The sequence below is a fragment of the Dunckerocampus dactyliophorus genome, chromosome 7 (genome assembly GCF_027744805.1).
Source record: "Dunckerocampus dactyliophorus isolate RoL2022-P2 chromosome 7, RoL_Ddac_1.1, whole genome shotgun sequence".
Classification (NCBI taxonomy): Eukaryota; Metazoa; Chordata; class Actinopteri; order Syngnathiformes; family Syngnathidae; genus Dunckerocampus; species Dunckerocampus dactyliophorus.
In genome coordinates, this window is record NC_072825.1 from 29,165,208 (window position 1) to 29,187,434 (window position 22,227).

The 22,227-nt window shown below is 42.9% G+C and overlaps 2 protein-coding genes across 5 annotated transcripts in view; both read right to left on the reverse strand.

The window, feature by feature from the left end:
• cacng7b (calcium channel, voltage-dependent, gamma subunit 7b) overlaps window positions 1-4,218 on the reverse strand; it is a 43,188-nt gene extending 38,970 nt beyond the window's left edge. The window contains exon 1 of the mRNA XM_054781943.1: window positions 4,038-4,218. The gene's annotated coding sequence lies outside the window, so the exon portion shown is untranslated. The remainder of the gene's footprint in view (window positions 1-4,037) is intronic.
• Window positions 4,219-12,065: 7,847 nt separating this feature from the next.
• Window positions 12,066-22,227, reverse strand: part of prkcg (protein kinase C, gamma) — a 57,424-nt gene continuing 47,262 nt past the window's right edge. For all 4 annotated transcript variants that reach the window (XM_054782126.1, XM_054782125.1, XM_054782127.1 and 1 more), the window contains 2 exons: window positions 17,552-17,692; window positions 12,066-16,026 (listed from right to left, as the gene is read on the reverse strand). In XM_054782126.1, the coding sequence (XP_054638101.1) occupies window positions 15,865-16,026; window positions 17,552-17,692 (303 nt within the window). In that variant the 3' untranslated portion in view covers window positions 12,066-15,864. The remainder of the gene's footprint in view (window positions 16,027-17,551; window positions 17,693-22,227) is intronic.

The following is a 22,227-nucleotide window of genomic DNA, read 5'->3' on the forward strand; positions in this document are numbered from 1 at the left end:
AAACGTCCTCTGTATCGTACAGCGCTATGTTTGCGTAACTATACTAACCCAACTATGTCTCTTCTGGAAATGACCTGCGAGCTAGTTCGTCACGGCTGACGCCATCACTTATTTTTGCTAATTTACACATTCAATGAGTGTCTCAATGTAGAACATAACTACAAAAAATGTATCTTATTTTTAAGCAAAGCAGATAAATCATGTCAGGGACCCTTTAAGTTAGCTCGATGAAACGTAGCACTACCACAGCTTCTGCTTGGATGTTAACAGCAGCTGTTCAACTACGAGTGCAGGTAGGATTGCAAGGTTTATAGTGTGCGTAAAGCACTTCATGTGCATTTCCAATCCTAGTAGCCATGCCGGGGCTCACAGTCTGATAGACTTGTGGCTGCCCTCTTCACGTTTTAATCACGCAAGATCTCACGACACCCCAAGTAACTGCCTCTGCCTTCTGAGACAAGACCCCGGCGCTGCCTGGCCCAGAAAGTAATGAGCGGGCTTGAATTGGATAGATAGGAACCACAAGGGTTTCATTCTCTGTCATGTGTCACAATCTCCAGGCTGACATCACCTCCAAGCCTCTCCAGGGGGAGGGAAGGAGGCCATGACGGATAAAAAAGGGAGAAGATGGGAATGGGGAATGGTAGCAGAAAGAGGGCAGAGAGGAGGTTGCAGAGTAAAAAGTAAAGGGTATGAAAGGGACATTTGATGTACTGGTCTTAAAGGGTCCCTGACATGATTGATCAACTTTGCTTAAATATGTTATATATTGTTCCTACTTAAGTTCTACATTGCGCAATTTGTTGAACGTGAATGGTAAATTTCTGGAAGTGACACCATCAGAGTACTATCACTCAGGTAAACAAACATGGCGGTGTACGAGACAGAGGATGTTTACAGTACAGTGGTTGTAGAGAAGATTTGAGCGATGTGTCAATAGTTTTCGAGGAGGAAGAAACATTTGGAGATGAAACAGAGAACTTGCAGAACGTGAATTTAAGAGATGAAGACTGGTTGCCTTGAAAACACAGAATGGTAAATTTAAATTACTATGGAGTTGCTTGTCCTTCAGTTATTCTTTTAAATCGGCTTCTTAATGAGCGTAAAGGGCTTTTTAGAGCCTGATTTATTTTAGATTTAGATCCACTCCCCACAGTGAACATAGGGCTGTGAAGAGATGTTTCTATAACATGTACTGTATAATGCTTTGCAGCCTTGTCGCTATCGTGGAATAGTGTTTAGAAGACATGATGTAAACAAGACACGACTTACTCTGTTCGGTGGCAACTTTGAAAATGTCCTTCTTGTCTTTTTTTCCCTGTGTACCGCTGGTACAGCATCCTTTGTCAAAATGCGTTTATAGCGTACTTGCAAGCCAAATGCTTCTTGTAAAGGTGTTCCTTCATAGCAGTCATCAGTGAAATTATCACTGCAAAGAATAGAACTCGAGGTGAGCGTCCATCTGTCTCTCATTCCATGCACTTGCTTCCTCCATTGTTGTCTTAAACCTTCCTCTTTTGGAAAAGAAAATAAACTTACAGTATCACCCGGATACTGTTAACATCCAGCAGCAACACAACATTTTGGCATGACTACTATTTTGTTGAAAAATATACTAAACCAAGTCGACCATCTACCTCGAGAAGTGTTTGTTTACTCTGCTTTAGCAGAGAGGTGTCACCTCGATGACGTCCCTTCCATAAATGAAGCTGGACTGTGAGAGCTCGCTCGTCATTTTTGCGAATTTACCGTTCCCTTTCAAAAATGGAACAATGGAGAACATAATTACAAACAATATGTAACATTTTTAAGCAAAGTTGATGAATCACGTCAGGGACCCTTTAACATTTGGATCAGGAGTGTATATGCTATGCTGCTCACTGCCACTAGGGGGACATTTGCATGGTATCTAGTGATTCTTATTGATGCAACTTGATTGTATGTCGTTGCATGGTAACGCTATCGTTCAACAGATTACGCCATCAAAAAATATGCAATACAGACATGCTATTACGTTTCTCAGCCAAAACACGTTTCTTTTCCAGAATATTGCACTGTTTCTGCAAGTATTAGTCCAGCGTAGAAAATTGCTGTCTTAACAGCAGCGCTGTCACTCAACACAAGTCAATGAAAGAAAAAGACGTGCCTCAGTCAGTGGAGACAAGCTATTACTATTTTCAGCTTATTGGACTTTTTCTGCAAGAAAATCCTGACCAGAATGACGAGGACACAGCTGAAAGATCTCACAACTTACAGTACAGCATGTCAACTGTAATGCTGCGCGCTGCCACTAGGGATGACGTTTTCACAGTGTGGGTTATTTTAGTTCAAACAGAATCTGTCACCACGAGTCAGTCGAGACATGCTCGGACTTGTCTCAGTCCAAACACTCGTCGTTTGCAACACACAGCAAACCCCTGCGTTACATTGAGATACTCATAAAAATGTCTATTTCCATCCCCTAACACAGACCTAACGCCACCTCCCTCACTCACGGTGCAACCAAGGACCACACGTGGAACATGCAATGTAATAATAAATGCTTACTCATTAATATACATGCAAAACAATGCATTTGATGCTAATGTGTAACCCGCAAGGCATGCCGGGTAACTTCCTATCAGGGAAGTGTTCACGTTTAAAAAAACGTTTCTGCCGAAGGTCTAGAATGACAATGATATTGGGGTGGGCGGAGCAATTCAAATATCAATTGTATTGATACCAAGGGTAGCATCAGTATCGATACTAGCGTGATCATTTTGATATTTTTCTCTTATATTTTTATTTCCATGTCTTATTTTTTTCCTGACATTGTCATAGTTCTAAAGTGGTATAATGTTTACTAACTCAGTGAATACGCTCTTAGGCACAGGAGGGATTTGCTGGTAAAAAAAACAACAAAAGATTGAAATGACAGTCAATTGTATTTTTTTAAAATCTTATTTTACACTATTTTTAATCAATTGTATGTAATAAAAGGGAATAATTGTATTATTTTGTTGATATTGTTACAGTGTTGTACAGTGGATCCTTTTGGTGATCCAAAAAAAATCCTTATTTTATTTTTATCTCTGAAATAGCCTTTTTTTGTTGTTGCAGAAAACACATTTTATTTATAAATCCAGGTAAAATGTACAGCATACGTGTACCACTGTTTAAAAAAGGATTTTTACATTTTTACGTCTTCATGCTTCACTGTTCATGTTTTTTTTGTCAAGCGTTGAAATTTTGCACTTGGTTCGCCGGTCCTTGAATGCAACATAAATTGCTTGCGGTTTTTCACAATTTTATAGTTATATTTATTTGTTTTGTTATTATTTAGTTATGTGTTATTTATTTTCAAATGAACTATTTATATTTGTATAATGTATATTTTTAATGTAATTAAATTAATTTAAATATTTCTTATATATTATTATTATTATGCAGTGTTCACAAATAAGTTAACAATATTTTCTTTGCTTGCCAACAGTCTTTGTCTTGAGTTTTATTCTGATTATAGTCATCATCGGCAAAATCATTCACAGATATCGAAACATTTTTAAGCAAAAAGTATCAGCACAAGGAGCGATATCGGAGATATACTGTAGGCACTGTCTTTAATACCAAAAATGTGCAGTATCACCTGCCACTAGATGACATAGGTGGCAGATCATAGAACTTACTTTACTTGCGCGTCAACCCTGATGCTGCTCGATGCCACCGGGGGGCACACTTGCTGCCAGGTGCAGCTCCTAGTTGACTACGAACCAACACTGCACGATGCAGCCGTGGAGGGACAACTTACTCTTAGGCTGGCTTTGCTGCGCACACACACACATGCACACACGCAGTGTTGTTAACATGCAGACGTGCGTGTGTGTGTGTGTGTGTGTGTGTCTGTGTGGCAGCGTGGATGGAAGGATGGAGTTTGCAGGCGGATGAGGATGCGGTGCAGACAGAACAAGCATCATTTGACTATTGGAATGGCGTCATCATCATAATTACTGGCAAAACACACACACAATCATGGTTGTTTAAAGGGGGGTATTACTCACCCTGCTGTCACTGGAGTGGTGCGTACACGTCAGCAGCCAGGAAATCACACACACACACAGACACACACACCAGGGTGAATCGTGGTGTCTTGTTCTTCCTCACTCCCTCCGTGTGCTGGCCTGGCAATCCTTCACTGCCATCCTGAGCAGGCACTGCGGTGGATGCGCTTCTGCCGCCTTCTAAAGTGTGTGTGACACAGAGAGAGAGAGAGAGAGAGAGAGAGAGAGAGAGAGAGAGAGAGAGAGAGAGACTAGAGTTGGAGAGAGAGAGGATGTGTGTGTGTGTGTGTGTGTGTGATTGAATGTAAAACGTCCTGAAATGTGTTTAAGGGAGACCTTGAAGTGTGTGTTTGAAGAAGTGAAAGCGACGAGGTGAAGAGACGATGCGGATGTGCTGCGTAGTCACGTGATCACAAAGACGACCTCACTCCAGTTCAGTCAATATCAATGGCAGGTGTCAACCACTTCCTTCCTTACTGTCTACCTTTACTACGCCCTTCCTTGCGTCCTGCACTGCTTTTCTTTATTCATTGCTTCCAAAACGGAAACCTACAAAAACCGACGTAAAAAATGACGTCAATCCAATTCATCCATGCCAGACGCCACAAAATATGAACAAAAAATACACATAAATGAGGAATGAAATGAATAAATGGAGATTTAACATAGAGATGCACAACAATATGGTACCAATAACTGCTAACTTTATAAATGTAGATTTATTTGTAGTTTGTGCACAGCTGGAGGTAAGAAGGACTCCAACAAACTTGTTGGTTTGTCCTAATCAAATATCATGAAATTACTACCACCACATCACTACTATCAGGAGAACCAGAGTATAAAGGGGAGGGAGCCACCTGCTGTGGCCCAGCAAGGTGCACTGTATTCGGGTACACGCCCCGAGCAGCCAGTGTGACGCTACACAAGTCTCTGGCAAACCTTTTGCACTTTTCAAATGTCGTGGCGCTGGCTTTTCAGGTGGCTGATAAGGTTTATGTGTGGTCGGTGAGGTTTTTTTGGTACAACTACAACTGAAAAAAGAAGCGCTTCAGTTGCTCACCCGCACAGTACGGGTAATCTCGCCTCATTTGGAGCGTTTTTTAAAATTATCATCTTTTTTAATGTTATCGGATTTATCAGTATGACATCATTATTCCCTCATATCAGCCCAATAATTATTGTGCACCTATAATTTTTACATTGATTGACGACCCTTGTCGGCGAAGACGGCGAGGAGCGCAGAGGGAGGAAGGAACTCATGTACTTTGATTCTTTCTTGAATTCACCTGCTTCATCCATCAGACTACGCACGAATCAGCACGAATCAGGCAGAACCAGCTGGAATCGCCACCATGTCGCTATGCAGTCGTCCCTCATCTTGGTTCCAGACTCGACTGCGCTAAGCGAATTTCAGTGATATCGTATTCAAAGTTAATAAATGGAATATTTTGGTAGTTTGGGCATAGAAAACCTGTTTATGACTTTCTAAATATGCTTTTTAACATTATCAGAGCCCTCTAGACATGGAATAACACCCCTATAGCCACCTTTACACTTCTATTACCCAATATACAGTAGTAGACATAACAAGACATATATAAGACATATTGTATTGTATTGTATGTACTTTATTGATCCCACAGCGGGGAAATTTACTTGTTACAGCAGCAAGCAAGCAAGACAAGTAAAGAGAACAGTAAAGTAAAGCATCGTGACTACAACATGGTTCAGGTGTTGGTGTTGTAGAGCCTGACAGCGGTCGGTATGAAGGACCTGCGGAACCTCTCCTTCTTACACCTTGGGTGTAACAGTCTGCTGCTGAAGGAGCTGCTAAGGGAACCCACAGTGTCATGTAGCGGGTAGCATATACGACAGAAAACCTGTTAACCACCTTCTAAATACACTTTTTAACATTATTAGCGCTCTCAAGGCATGAAATAACACCCCATAGTCACTTTTACACTCCTTTTATTCATTGTTTACACCGCATTGCAAGTTTCTTTGGTCTTTACTTCCTGTTTGTCTTCCATTGATGTGGTTTCTTTGTTTCTTTTGCACCCACTTTTTGTCTCTTCCTCCTTGCCTTACTGTCTTTGTCCTTTCCTTCCTTCCTCAATCCTGTGTCCTGTTTCCATGCATAACTGCTGTCTTTTTCGTCCTTCCTTTCCACTTTTCCTTCGTCCCTCTGTCCACATTTAGTCAGTCCTTTGTTTGTCTGTCTCCTGTTTTCTTCCTTCCACAACTCTGTCCGTCTTCCCTTTCTTTCGTCTTTCTTCACTCCTTTCCTCCTCCCTCTGTCTGCTTTGCCACATGTATTCCATCCTTTCCCTTGTCCTTAATTGCTTCCTGCTCATCTGTCCTTTCTTTTTGCTTGTTCTGGTCTTCCTCGCTTCCACTTTCCGCCTCTGTCATCCTTCCTTTCCTCTTTCCTTCCCTCCCCTCTGTCTCTCTCTGTCATCCTTTATTCCGCCCCTCCTTCAGGTTTGTCCTTCCTTCCCCTTCCTTTACCTCTCTCACGTCTATCCTCACTCGCTTTCTGTCTGTCCATTTCAGTGTTCTCAAAAATGTGGCCCGCTGCCGTTTTTTTATTGGGCTGTGGCACATTGTAAAACTAGAATTTACCAAGAAACCTAAAAAGTAATATAACATAATGTAATGTAATCTAATATACTGTAGTGTAATGAAATAAAAATGAAATGTTAAAAAATCAGCAGTAATTGTTACAAGAAAAAAAGTCAAAATATTAAGAGAAAAAAAGTTGTTAAAATATAATAAGAAAAAATGTTGTTTTTATGAAAAGTTGTAAGTAAGAAAATTAGGCTGGAATAAGAGTAGTATTATGGGGATAAAGCCATCATATTTTGGGGAAAAAAGTACCAAGTTTATTTAAGAAGACAGGTGAAATTGAAAAAAAACCAGCAAAAATGTGGAAAAAAAGAGCAGAAGCTGAATATTAACAATAACAACTTCTTAGCATATCTTGCATGCTTTCATCTTTCACTGCGTGGCCCTCACTGGAAAAACGTTTGGTCACCCCTGATCTATTTTTTGGTCTTCTTCCTGGCTCATGTCTTCTTTCCAACCATCTTCCTGTCTTTACCATACTTCTTTCTGTCCCTTCCCTCCTTGCCCTGGTCCCCGCAAGGTCCTAGTCCATCTTTAGATAATCCTTTTTCATTTGGAAATAATATCAACTGTCTCTGGTACCCTCAGACCTCGGGGCATTGGGTGGAAGAGAATGAGGGAGACAGGGAAGCGACAGAACAAGATAGTAGGGTAGTAGGAAGAAGGCCGACAGTGAGCTGGATGTTTAAAGACGACGAGCTGCTGGTTCCAAACCTCCTGTATCTCTTGTTCTCGTAGCGCTCGAGTAGCAGCAGCATCCCGTTGCAGTCTTATCAAGAGGCTACAAGCAGAGCGATAAGCCTTTTTGACAGGATGATTTAAAGGCAAACAGCAAACAGTGCAGTGCAGCACGGTCATGAAGGACGAATGAGGTGCAGGAGCAATGAAGGGCAGATACAGTAGAGAGAGAGGAAGAGAAAGAGAGAGAACCGTGTGGGTTTGTCTGATGAGATTTTAATGTGAAGGTCAACTTGTTTGATCTCTAAGGGGATATTAGTCCCATGCTGGAAGGAAGGAGTGGAGGCGCAGTTTGTAGAGTGTGCACCAAACAGACGCCTCAGCATCTTTGAGCCGCGCGCACGTGCTTGCTTGAGGTTGCACTTTTGTGTGTGCGAGTGGGAGGGGCGGCGGCAGGGCGCGACATTTTACTTTGGAGTTTGGAACCCTTGGAAGCCTCAACATGAGAGGATGAGGATACTGTGCACAGAAAAGTTCTGCAAAGAGCAGTTTGTTTGGAATTTTGCCCATCATCCACAATCCTTATGTGAGACACATTTTTCTCTTTTCTGTGCGGTCTAAAGAAATAAAAGCAGCTAAAAAGAGGCAGCTAGGAATGCACGTAATCGGACACACCTATTCCACCTATAAAGCCTTCTGAAAAAACCTCCAAAAAGCGCCAACAGCATCAATGTGTCCTGCATCTTAACCAAGCTACATTGCTGTCATTACAGTCAGTGTTCCCTCGCTCCATCACGGTTCACCTTTCGCGGCCTCGCTGCATTTTGAGTGCTTTTTTTTTTTTTTTTTTTACAGAATACAGTATGAACGCTGTTACAGACCGAGCCTTGCCCTTTAAGAAAAATTGCATGGTGGGAAGTTGAGTGCTGTAGTTCTGTACTTGGGTGGATGTGTCTCTGTCCTCTCCTGTCTGCACCGCCCATTGTCTTCTGCGTCCTGATTGGCTGTAGACCATTGTCATTCAATCTCGTTCGTCATTCAATCTCTATTGTGGTCATTTCTGGCAAGCAAGCTAACTGTGTGAACTGCTTGCCAACTGCCAATAAACAATAGAAGAAGAATTATTTTAATTTTTTTAATGGTGCCTGAGTGGCTAGCATGTTGGCCACACAGTCAGGAGATTGGGAAGATCTGAGTTCGACTCTCTGCTTGGGCATCTCTGTGTGGAGTTTGCATGTTCTCCCCGCGCATGCGTGGCTTTTCCCCGGATACATTGGTTTCCTCCCACATGCATGTTAGGTTAATTGGCGACTCTAAATTGTCCATAGGTATGAATGTGAGTGTGAGTGGTTGTTTGTCTATATGTGCCCTGCCATTGGCTGGCGACCAGCCCAGGGTATACACCCAAAGTCAGCTGGGATAGGCCCCAGCATACCCCTGCGACCCTAGTGAGGATAAGCGGCATAGAGAATGGGTGGTTGGGTTAAGTCACATGCTACAGTACGACAAAATATTAGGGCCAACTGAGTGCAAAATGGTGCGCGCGCACAGACAGTGCCGCTCGCTACATTGCAAAAGAAATGCAACCATCCAATACGATTATATGGCTTAAATTTGAATTTGAATTTAACATACGCACAGGCAACTTCTGTGTTAAGCTAATGTGGCTCACACAGGTACACTATGCTTGAGTACCATCTAGTTTGGTTTGGTTTGGTTTGGTTTAGTTTATTTGAACATGAAGGTTACAATGGAATACATCTCGTGAATCATTCTTTGACAGTTCCACATGTCCAAAAGGAGTAGGAAGAAGCAAAGCTTATTTAATCCTACCCCCCATCCATTCTACATCTAGTACAGTACATGTAGTTCACTTCCTGGATTCCATGTCATGTTTTCAGTGATAGTCAGGATAACACATAATAGATAATGGTGAGATAGCCCTCCCCCCCCAAAAAAAAAAAAAAAAAAAGAGAGAACATTCATAATAATGATAATAATGATGACAATACTAAATAAATAAATAAATAAATAAATAAGAACAAAGCTTTTTTTTTTTTTTTCCCTTTCCTTTTTTTTTTTTTTTTAAACACAACAAAGAAAATTATAAAAATAAATAAATAAATAAATAAATAAAAATAAATAAATAAAAAATAAAATTTAATTAAATAAATAAAAAATAAAATAAAATAAAATAAAATATAAAATAAAAAAATAAATAAAATAAAATAAATCTAGTGGTTCAAATGTGAATTACACCTCATGACAATATGAAAAAATTGTCTCAAAAAATGTCGATAATATCGATTATCAACAGCAATTTTTTTTTTCTCAGGCCAAGTTGTTAGTTTCTGTTTGTTTCTCATAATAGTGTGACTTAAAAAAATATATTTTTTCTTCACTATTTCAACTGCTATTAAAATGATTTTAATGATTAATTTTTCCCCCATATTACCAGTTTATTCTCATAAAATTGCAACCTTTTTCTCATTCAATTACAACATTTTTACCTTACAATGTTGACTTTTTTCAATTTTGGCTGTTTTTTTTTTTTTTTTTTTTTTTACATTTTCCAACTATTTAAACTTTTTTCTTGACAATTTGTTCTTGTAATTATGATTTTATTCTCATATTTTTACTTTATTATTGTAATATTATCATTTTCCCCCCAACCTAATTCTATAAAATTGACATTTGATTCTCGTATTATGTTTGAAAAAGGATATATTTTTTCTTTAATATTTCAAGTTTATCCTATTAAAATGACATTTTTCTCATAATATTTCTACTTTATTCTCGTAATATTATTACTTTTTTCCCAACCTAATTTCCCAAATTTTTGAATATATTTGTTTTGTTTTTCATATTACATTTTCTTTCAAACAATAACATTTTTTCTTTAATACTTCAACTTTATGCGACTAAAATTTCTCCTCATTCTCGTGAAATTAAGATTTTTTTTTCTTGTAAGATTGAAACTTTTTCTTGTAACATTTTGCCTTTAGTCTTGTAAAATTACTGCTGATTTTTCCATTTTTGTTGTTGTTGGGTTTTACTTTATTTTCTTCTTCAATCATATTTTTAAAATGTGCCGCGGACCACAAATGGCCCCGGGCTGCAGTTTGGGCACCCCCGGTCTCGGAAGAGAGAAGGTGAGAGAAGTGAGAAGTTGTTTGTCAGCAGCTTTATTGAGCCACTTCCCATCACATGGAAACAATGGAAGGTACACACACCAAGGTAGTATACAGTACTACTGGGCTTCTTTGTGTACTAGCTAGCAAAGTTTCCCACTAAAGTAAAGTGTCATTTAAGACGGGAGATCTCCCACTCTGATAAAGTGTGACGTGAAATCATTCAAAACCAAAAAACAACATAAAGCAGATGAAATATTTGCCATGTGAGGTGCAAAGATAAGAGATGCCAAATCGGAGAGTAAAGCGGAGCCACCTGGTCGCACGGCCGTGCTATGATTTGCTCGGCGTATTGATCAGCCTCCCCTTTTTAATTACAACCAGTCAATGCTGCATGTGAGGACATCGTCACAACACACACACACACACGCACACGCACAAACCTTATTTAGTCCAAATTGGGAGGCAATGTGAGGTGATAAAGGGCGGGCCCAGGATGGGGGTGGAGTTTAAAGCCAGTCGTCAGTATGGGGCATCGGATTGGGTCGTGTGAGGTCACCGCTGGTGTGATGACGCCCATTTTGTATTTTGTCGATTGAGCCCAGAGGAAGAGGACCGTGTGTCTGTTAAACAGTGTTGGGGAAATGACTTTCATACTTTTCATAATTACTCATCACTTCACTTACATTCGTTAAAGTCATTACATTAGTAACCTAAAATACTCCATCAGAGAAATACTGAACCCATATGTTACCCCAACACAACATTTTAATAATAATAATAATAATGATAATAATAATCCATCCAGCTGACTTTGGGCGACAGGCAGGGTACACCCTGGAATGGTTGCCAGCCAATCGCAGGGAATAATAATAATAATTATTATTAACAAAAAATTATGAAGGAATTACTCCTTCATAAAAATATTTAACACTGTTACCCCAACACTGCTGTTTAATAATAATAATAACAATTGAGGGAAAGGCTTCTTGAGACGTCATCTGTACTTCTGTGAAGAAGGTGTCGGACGTTTCGCTCCTCATCCGAAGAGCTTTGTCAGCGAACTAATAAGTGCTGGTAGCCTAGGCCTTAAATACAGTAAGAGTGGGCAGAATTGGTGTGCCAACACCCTCCTCCTATTGGTTCCTTACACTAAACCTGGGCGGAGTATTAATAATAGTAGTAATATTTAATGCTGTTAGCCCCAACACTGCTGCTTAATAATAATAATAATAATAATAATAATAATAATAATAATAATAATAATAATAATTATTATTATTATTATATATAATTATTATATAATTATTATATAATATATTTAATTATATAATAATAATAATAATAATAATAATAATATTAATATTATTATTATTATTATTATTATTATTATTATTATTATTATTATTATTATATAATTAAATATATTATATAAATAAATAAATAAAATAATATAATAATAATAATAATAATATAATAATAATAATAATAATAATAATAATAATAATAATAAAAATAATTATTGTTATTATTATTATTATTATTATTATTATTATTTTATTTATTTATTTATTACTATTATTAAAAAGCAGTAATATTTTTATGAAGGGTAATTCTATTAATGGTTCAATGGCTTTTTTGTAAATTTAAGAATGAAGTATAATAAAAATAATAATAATAACAATAATAATAATAATAATTGTATAGCCATATGCCCCTCCGTGAATCACCACCTTACTGTGGTGGAGGGGTTTGTGTGCCCGAGTGATCCTTGGAGCTATGTTGTCTGGGGCTATATGCCCCTGGTAGGGTCTCCCAAGGCAAACAGGTCCTGGGTGGCGAGCCAGACTAAGAGTGATTCAGAAGACCCTGATGAATAAACACACAAGGAGAGACCGCACCTCGCCCGGACATGGGATACCGGGGCCTCACCCTGGAGCCAGGCCTGGGGGAGGGGCTCGCAGGCGAGCGCCTGGTGGTCGGGCTCTCACCCGTGGGGCCCTGCCGGGCTCAGCCCGAACAAGCCACACGGGATCTCCTCCTCGTAGACCCACCACCAGCGGGGGCAAGCATAAGGGTCCGGTGCATTGCGCTTTGGGCAGCGGTTGAGGGTGGGCGCCTAGGCGACCTGGTCTTCGGTGGCCAAATCTGGTTCTTGGGACATGGAATGTTACTTCTCTGGCAGGGAAGGAGGCCGAACTTGTGAGAGAGGTTGAGACATTCCGACCAGATATAGTCGGACTCACCTCAACCCACAGTTTGGGTTCTGGATCCAAACTCCTCGAGAGGGGCTGGACCTTGTTCTACTCTTGAGTTGCTGCAGGGGAGAGGCGGCGAGCTGGTGTGGGCTTATTAATAGCCCCCCGGCCCGGTGCCTCCGTTTTGGACTCATCCCCAGTGAACGAGAGGGTCATTTCCCTACGCCTCCGGGTTGGGGAAAGGGTCCTGACTGTTGTTTGTGAGTATGCGCCAAACGGCAGTTCAGAGTACCCAGCCTTCCTGGAGTCCATCAGAGGGGTGCTAGAGAGCACCCCAACTGGTGACACCGTCGTTTTGCTGGGAGACTTCAACGCCCATGTGGGCAATGACAGTGTGACCTGGAGGGGCGTGATTGTGAGGAACGGCCTCCCCGATCTGAACCCGTGCGGTGTGATGTTGTTGGACTTCTGTGCAAACCACAGTTTGTCCATCACAAACACCATGTTCGAACATAAGGATGTCCATAAGTGGACATGGCACCAGGACACCCTAGGCCGCAGGTCTATGATCAACTTTGTAGTCGTATCATCAGACCTGCGTCCGGATGTTCTGGACACGCGGGTAAAGAGAAGGGCTGAGCTGTCAACTGATCACCACCTGGTGATGAGTTGGATTAGATGGCGGGGGAGGATGCCGGACAGACCCGGGAGACCCAAACGTGTAGTGAGGTTGTGCTGGGAACGTTTGGCAGTGTCACCTGTCCGCCGAGTCTTCAGCTCTCACCTCCGCAGAGCTTCGCCTGCATCCCGGGGGAGGACGAGGATATTGAGTCCGAATGGGCTCTATTCCGTGCCTCCATTGCTGGGGCAGCCGATTGGAGCTGCGGCCGCAAGGTGGTCGGTGCCAGTCGTGGCAGCAAACCCCGAAACCGATGGTGGACACCAGAGGTCAGGGCTGCCGTCAAGCTGAAGAAGGAGTCCTATCGAGCATGGATGGCTTGTGGGACTCCTGAAGCAGCTGACAGGTACCGGCAGACCAAGCGGCACGTGACTTCGGCGGTGGTCGAGGCAAAAACTCGGGTGTGGGAGGAGTTCGGTGAGGCCATGGAACACGACTTTCGGTCAGCCTCGAAGAGGTTCTGGCAAACCGTCCGGCGCCTCAGAAAGGGGAAGCAGTGCCCGGTTCACACTGTTTATAGTGGGGACGGGGGCCTGCTGACCTCGACTAAGGATATAGTTGGGCGGTGGAAGGAATACTTTGAGGCCCTTCTCAATCCCACTGACATGCCTTCCATAGAGGAAGCAGAGGCTGAGGACATGAACGCGGACAGTTCCATCACCGTGGCTGAGGTATCTGGGGTAGTCAAAATGATCCCCAGTGGCAAAGCTCCGGGGGTGGACGAGTTTCTTCAAGGCTCTGGATGTTGAGGGACTGTCTTGGCTGACACGTCTCTTCAACATTGCATGGAAGTTGGGAACAGTACCTCTGGATTGGCAGACTGGGGTGGTGGTCCCCCTTTTCAAGAAGGGTGACTGGAGGGTGTGTTCCAACTATAGGGGGATCACACTCCTCAGCCTCCCTGGGAAAGTCTATTCCAGGGTGCTGGAGAGAAGGGTACGACCGTTAATCAAACCTCGGCTACAGGAGGTGCAGTGTGGTTTTCGTCCTGGTTGCGGAACACTGGACCAGCTCTACACCCTTGCAAGGGTACTGGAGGGTACTTGGGAGTTTGCCCAACCGGTCTACATGTGCTTTGTAGACCTGGAAAAAGCGGTGTCCTGTGGGGAGTGCTCCGGGAGTATGGGACTGGTGGCGCGCTACTACTTGCCATTCAGTCCTTATACAACCGGAGCAGGAGCCTGGTTGGCATTGCCAGCAGTAAGACAAGCCTGTTTCCGGTGAACGCTGGCCTCCGCCAAGGCTGCCCTTTGTCACTGATTCTGTTCATAATTTTCATTGACAGAATTTCTAGGCACAGCCAAAGTGTCGAGGGAGTCCAGTTCGGGGGCCTTAGGATCTCATCTCTGCTATTTGCAGACGACGTGGTCCTGATGGCCTCATCAGGCTGTGACCTGCAGCGTTTACTGGGACGGTTTGCATCTGAGTGTGAAGCTTCTGGGATGAGACTCAGCACCTCCAAATTTGAGGCCATGATTCTCAGTCGGAAAAGGGTGGATTGCTCCCTCCGGGTTGGGAATGAGGTCCTGCCCCAGGTGGAGGAGTTCAAGTATCTAGGGGTCTTGTTCACGAGTGAGGGAAGGTTGGAGTGTGAGGTCGATAGGCGGATCGGCGCAGCGTCTGCAGTAATGCGGTCGCTGTACCGGACCGTCGTGGTGAAGAGAGAGCTGAGCCGGAAGGCAAAGCTCTCAATTTACCGTTCGATCTATGTTCCCACCCTCACCTATGGTCACGAGCTTTGGGTCGTGACCGAAAGAAGGAGATCGCGGATACAAGCAGCTGAAATTAGTTTTCTTTGTAGGGTGGCGGGACTCACCCTAAGAGATAGGGTGAGGAGCTCGGTCATCCGGGAGGAGCTCAGAGTAGAGCCGCTGCTCCTTCACATCGAAAGGAGCCAGTGGCTCGGGCATCTAGTCCGAATGCCTCCCGGACGCCTCCCTGGTGAGGTGTTTCGGGCATGCCCAGCCGGGAGAAGGCCCCGGGGAAGACCTCGGACACACTGGAGGGATTGTGTCTCACAGCTGGCCTGGGAACGCCTTGGTGTCCTCCCGGTGGAGCTGGAGGATGTGGTCGGGGACCGGGAAGTCTGGGCTTCCCTACTAAGACTGCTGCCCCCGCGACCCGGATAAGCGGAGGAAAATGGAATGGTATAGCCATATTGGAATGTATTCTCTCATACATACACACCAAGGACTCGTGCAACACAGAAAACAAGTGTCTCAAAAGTTGTACAAAAAAAATGTATGTATGCATGTAAGGTCATACAAGGTCATTGCATCATCGCTATTATAACTATTGTAGACGTTTTGCACACAACATTGCAATGTCATCCCTGGTAAGTCAATTACATTGTCATTCAGGGATTTTGTGGTCTGCTGTGCACGTAAAACAGAAATGATGACGGCGAAACAAATAGATAATGCATGCAAAGAGTGTGCGATGAAATACGTGCTAGTAGAAAAGTGGACTAGTGTATGTACTGTACGCAGTATAAGCTATCAAGCTTCCTATTTCTTTTAGACTGCAGTGAGTGGCGAGGGGGCGCACTCTGGATTAAAGAAGGAGAAGCCCTGGAAGTCCTCCTGGTTGACGGCGGCCAGCACGTCCGGGTCTGAGGGGGTGAGTGCCGACGGAGCCGCCGTGAAGAACTTGTCAAAGTTTTCACCTTTTCTTCCACCCTGTTGGAGAGAGAAAATGTATTCTCAACTGGGACAAACATTTGTGGGACCAGGACCACTACCAAATGGTAACCAAATGGCCAAATAACGCAAGTAATTGAGACGTCCACCTTTAAATGATCATTGATTAGTGGTGAGTAGCTGTCCAGTTGATACTTACAGTACATTTAGGGATTAAACCTGGTTTGGGTGGTAATTGAAGAGAAAAGGGGAGGGTTCTGCAGCTAAAGCTAATCCAGGGGTGTCCAAAGTGTGGCCCAGGGGCCATCTGCGGCCGGTGGCTGTTTTTCCATTGGCCTGCGGCACATGCCATTTAAAACAAAAAATAAAAAAAAAACACCAACAACAGCAAAAATGGAAAAATCTGATTTAATTTTATGACAATAAAGTCAAAATATTGAGAGAAAAAAGTCGTATTCTGATTAGAAAAAAGCTGCAATTTTAGGAGAATAAACATACTTAAACTTAAAATTATATTTTTGCAGCACAGAGCTGAAATATTAAATAATTTTTTAAAGTCGAGAAACAAAAAAAAATAAAGTTGTTATTTTGGGAAAATTTGCTTGGGGAAAAAATGATTATATGGGAATAAAATCATATTTACGAGAAGAAAATTTATATAAAGAATTTTGGAAAATAAACTCAGAAAAAAACGTAATTTTGATGGCATAAAGTTGAAACATTAAAGAAAAAAAATTCTTAAAAAAAAATCATTTAAGTAAATTTTGGAAAATAAGGTTGCAGAAAAAGTTAGTGTTACCACAAAAATGTTGTAAGATTGTGAGAAATAAAAAAAAGTTGTAATTTTTGGAAAGTTAGGTTGGGGAAAAAGTTATAATATTATGGGAATAAAGTCACAATATTCTGAGAAGAAAAGGTATGATTATTTATGAAGAAATTTGAAATATTTAAAACAAAAACAGCAAAAATGTGAAGGTGAAATGTTTTTTCACCTATATGACAAAGCTGAGATGAAATGTATATAGTTTGTTAGCATATCTACATGTGTTGCTTTACAAAATATCAAAGTGGCAAAGTTTGCATCCTTTCATGTTGCGCTATGAGGGAAAACGTTTGGACACCCCTGATGTAATCTGATTGATCCGACATCAGAAAACAATGTCAAAGTCAAGCTAGCATGAGGGTTTGGAGGGTGAGGAGCAACCCATAAATCCAAAATAAACATTTTTACTGACCTATGAATTGTTTGCACATTGTTTGACATTTGCTGGTGGCCCGGGATATTGTTTATAGTTTTCTATGATTTCCTATGGGAGATATATGTTCCAAATTAGATTATTGAAGTGCACAAAGCATAATTCTCTGCTATTTGGACCTTTTTGCTCTTTCCTATAAGCAGACAGACATCTCATGGCCTGCTGATATGACTCTTTTTAGCTAATGGGCCTGACCTCCCACCCCTGAGCATGATCAGCTGCCTAGATGGCCTGCTAATGATGACATAAGGGAGGAGCAGGCGGTCAGAAGGTCCTGTGTGTGTGTGTGTGTGTGTGTGGTGACTGACAGATCTCGGGATGAAGGGCGGCGGGATCTCCAGCCTTTCTAGACGGTCCCAATCTATCCAGCGGAAAAAGGGATGCTCCCGGATCTCTCGTTCGGCGTCCTCTCCTCCGCCCAGGCGCTTGGCGGGGTGCTTGGTCAGGAGCTGGACGGTGACAAAGAATAAGTGTAGGAGAGTCTGGAGCATGGGAGTGCGTGGGATCCCCACATGTCCACAACCCTGCAAATTCTAGAGTTTTCATCAACACATTTTTTATTATACAGTCAAACTTGTCTATAGCGGCCACTAGAGGGAGTCTGCAAAAGTGACCGCTATAGACAGGTGGCCTCTATAGACAGGTTGGCGTCCAATTTGAATGTTGACCAGTAGAGGAAAAAAAAGAAAAAAAAGGGAAAAAAATAATAATAATAATGTTGACCAGTAGATGGCACTGCGGACTGCTGATAAAAGTTGTACAGCACTACTAGGCTTGTTATTATCATGGTTCATGGTTTTAATCCTGAACATGCATGAGTCAAACAGTAGCACATCACATAGTACAATTCACAATTTTGCATGTCCAAAAAGGAGTAGGAAGAAGCAAAGCTTATTTAATCCTACCCCTCATCAGTTTCACATCAGTTGCAATACATTTATTCACCTCTTGTTCTTCCAAGTGTACTTTGTAGGTCTACATGACAATGTAGTCAATCATAGCCAAGGTTTTTACTTACTAAAAGGAAGCTGGAGGCTTAATAATAACTGATAACTGAAAATACTTCAGTTAAGTACAACCAAACTCAGTTTTGCTCCCGCTGCCGCATGCATGCTAGCATATGTTTTTTTTTTTATTGTAGCGTCGCTGGGAGCACGTCCTGTTCCCAGCCTAATTTGTGGTAATGTTTTGGTGCAAATGCGCTTAAAGTTACATGTTTGACCAGGAAATAGCAAGCTCAAAAGAAGACGGCTTTTTTATGTGGAACAACTGACAGTTTGTGTGGATCTTGTGAATGATTGTGACTGAGCTAGGACTCCGCAATATGCGGTCAGATATTGACCAAGGGAGACAAAATGGGTGGCCGCTGGCCACGTTGAACAGGTGACTGCTATACACAGGGTCTATAACATGTAAATTTGCTGGGGGGGATTTTCCAGTGGCTGCTATAGGCAGGTGGCCCTTCTATAAAGGTGGCCGCTAAGACAGGTTTGACTGTAATTGACATAATTTGTCTGTTTCCATCCTTTATGCCAGTTAATTGGTTCCAGGCACTACCACGATACGTGCATTTCTGCAAAGTAGGATTCAATATTAATAAATTGAATATTGAATATAGAAAACCATCCATCCATCTTCTTCCGCTTATCCGAGGTTGGGTCGCGGAGGCAACAGCCTAAGCAGGGAAGCCCAGACTTCCCTCTCCCCGGCCTGAGGTGTTCCCAGGCCAGTTGAGAGACATAGTCTCTCCAATGTGTCCTGGGTCTTCCCCGAGACCTCCGATAGGCCGGACGTGGTCTGAACACCTCCCCAGGGGGTGTCCGAGAGGCATCCTGACCAGATGCCCAAGCCACCTCATCTGGCTCCTCTCAATGCAGAGGAGCAGCGCTTCTACTCTGAGTCTCTCCCGGATGACAGTGCTTTTTACCTTATCTCTAAGGGAGAGCCCAGCCACCCTATGGAGAAAACTCATTTCTTGGGGAGCACACAGGACTCACCTCTCATGGTGACATCAGCTGATGTGCGCAGGGTTCTGAACAAAACAAACCCATGAAAAGCAACAGGCCCAGACAACATCTCAGGACGTGCACTTCGGGTTTGCTCATCAGAGCTAGCTGATGTGCTTGCTGACATATTTAACCTGTCGCTTGCACAAGCATCTGTACCGACCTGCTTTAAGTCCACCACCATAGTGCCCGTACCCAAGAAGAGCAACGTGACCTGCTTGAATGACTATCGCCCAAAAGCACTCACTCCTATTGTAATGAAGTGCTTTGAAAAGATAGTCATGACCCACGTCAAAAAGAGCATCCCGGCAACTGTGGACCCTCTACAGTTTGCATATCGCCAGAACCGGTCCACGGATGATGCAGTCAACACTGCCATCCACACAGCCCTTTCTCACCTACAGGGCCAGGACACATATGTCAGAATGCTATTCATAGACTATAGCTCTGCTTTTAATACAGTCAGCCCCCTCAAACTCACAAACAAGCTCCTCACACTTGGCCTGTCACCCTCCCTCTGTAACTGGGTGTTTAACTTTCTAACAGGCAGGCCCCAGTCAGTCAGAGTCCACAATCGCACATCCAGCTCAAGAATTGTGAGCACTGGGACCCCACAGGGGTGTGTGCTGAGTCCGCTCCTCTACACGCTCTTCACCTACGATTGCGTGGCCTCCCAGAACAACACCAGCATCATTAAATTTGCGGATGACACTACAGTCATCGGACTGATCACTGGTGGTGTTGAAACATCATACAGAAGAGAGGTGGTGGACCTCATAGCTTGGTGTTGTGATAACAATCTCCTTCTCAATACAGATAAGACTAAAGAGATGATCATTGACCCAAGAATAAGGGAAAAGGAGCCGCATAGACCCCTGTTTATTGATGAGACTGAGGTGGAGAGGGTGAAAACCTTCAAGTTCCTTGGCACACACATCTGCGAGGACCTCACTTGGTCTCACAACACCCAACAAATCATCAAGAAGTCCCAAAGGAGACTGTACTTCCTGAGAAGACTGAGGAAATTTGGCATGTCCACCACAATCCTGAGTTGCTTCTACAGATGCACTATGGAAAGTGTCCTTACCGCCTCCATCACTGTTTGGTACGGTAACTGTACAACACGAGATAGGAAGGCACTCCAGCGGGTGATCAAGACCTCACAGAACATTGTTGGGGCAGCCCTCCCCTCACTGCAAGACATTTATAAATCTAGAGTCCTACGAAGAACACACAACCACATGAAGGACAGCACACATCCACAACACTCATTATTCACACTCCTACCGTCAGGCAGACGCTACAGGAGTTTGAAGTCCAGGACCACAAGGCTGGCAAGCAGCTTTTACCCACAGGCCATCAGGCTTCTCAACGAAGCACTCACACACGCCGCACTCACACACGCACACACTCATAGCACTTGATTTATTTATTTATTTATTTATTTATTTATTTATTTATTTATTTATTTATTTGTATTAATGTCTCTTTTGTTGTTGTTGCTTAATTTGTTGGTATACATGTTTATGTTTCTTATGTTCTTATTCTTTCTTGTGTTTTCTTTCTTTTCTTGGGAGAATGAACAGAATAAGATTTTCATTGCATAGTATAACTGCCTGTTTTACTATGCACATGACAATAAAACTCTCTTGAATCTTGAATGATTTCGACCGCTTGTACTCTTGGATCTTGTCCTTTTGGTCACTACCCAAAGCTCATGACCGTAGGTGAGGGTAGGAACAAAGATCCACTGGTAAATTGAGAGTTTTGCCTTTTGGCTCAGCTCCGTCTTCGCCACAACGGACCGATGCAGAGTCCGCATCACAGCAGACGCCGCACCAATCCTCCTGTCCATCTCACGTTCCATCCTTCCCTCACTTGTGAAAAAGAGTCAAAGGTACTAAAACTCCTCCACTTGGGGCAAGATGTCATCCCTACCATGGACTCGGACTTGGACATGCTGATTCTCTTCCTGGCCGCTTCACACTCGGCTGTGAACCGATCCAGTGACAGTTGAACATCACGACTCGATGAAGCCAGCAGGACCACCTCATCTGCAAAAAGCAGAGACCCAATCCTGCAGCCACCAAACCGCTGAACGCCCTAGCTGCGCTTAGAACTTCTGTCCAGAAAAGTAATGAACAGAACCTGTCTTATAGAGGATCTTTGACTAGCATATTTTTTGCAGGCAATTCCTAAAAACAACAGAGCGCTCCTGACTTAGAGAGGATCTTGAAGGCTGTTCCAAGACCCCACTTTGGAAAGGCTGGCCACATCTCTATATTCCTTTATCCAACATACAGACAACTTCTTAAAAAAGCTCCCCCTGTAAGTACAGCAGTTAAAGTGTGGAATGAAGAAACTGATCAAGTACTTCAGGACTGCTTTGGCTGCACAAACTGGGATGTGTTTAAAACTGCAGCGGGGAGGGAAGATTGTACTGTTGATTTGGATGAATATGCTTCTGCTGTTACTGGCTACATTAGCACATGTATAGAGACTCTGAATAAGGGAAAAGGAGCCGCATAGACCCCTGTTTATTGATGAGACTGAGGTGGAGAGGGTGAAAACCTTCAAGTTCCTTGGCACACACATCAGCGAGGACCTCACCTGGTCTCACAACACCCAACAAATTCTGAAGAAGTCCCAAAGGAGACTGTACTTCCTGAGAAGACTGAGGAAATTTGGCATGTCCACCACAATCCTGAGTTGCTTCTACAGATGCACTATGGAAAGTGTCCTTACCGCCTCCATCACTGTTTGGTACGGTAACTGTACAACACGTGATAGGAAGGCACTCCAGCGGGTGATCAAGACCTCACAGAACATTGTTGGGGCAGCCCTCCCCTCACTGCAAGACATTTATAAAACTAGAGTCCTACGAAGAACACACAACCTCATCAAGGACAGCACACATCCACAACACTCATTATTCACACTCCTACCGTCAGGCAGACGCTACAGGAGTTTGAAGTCCA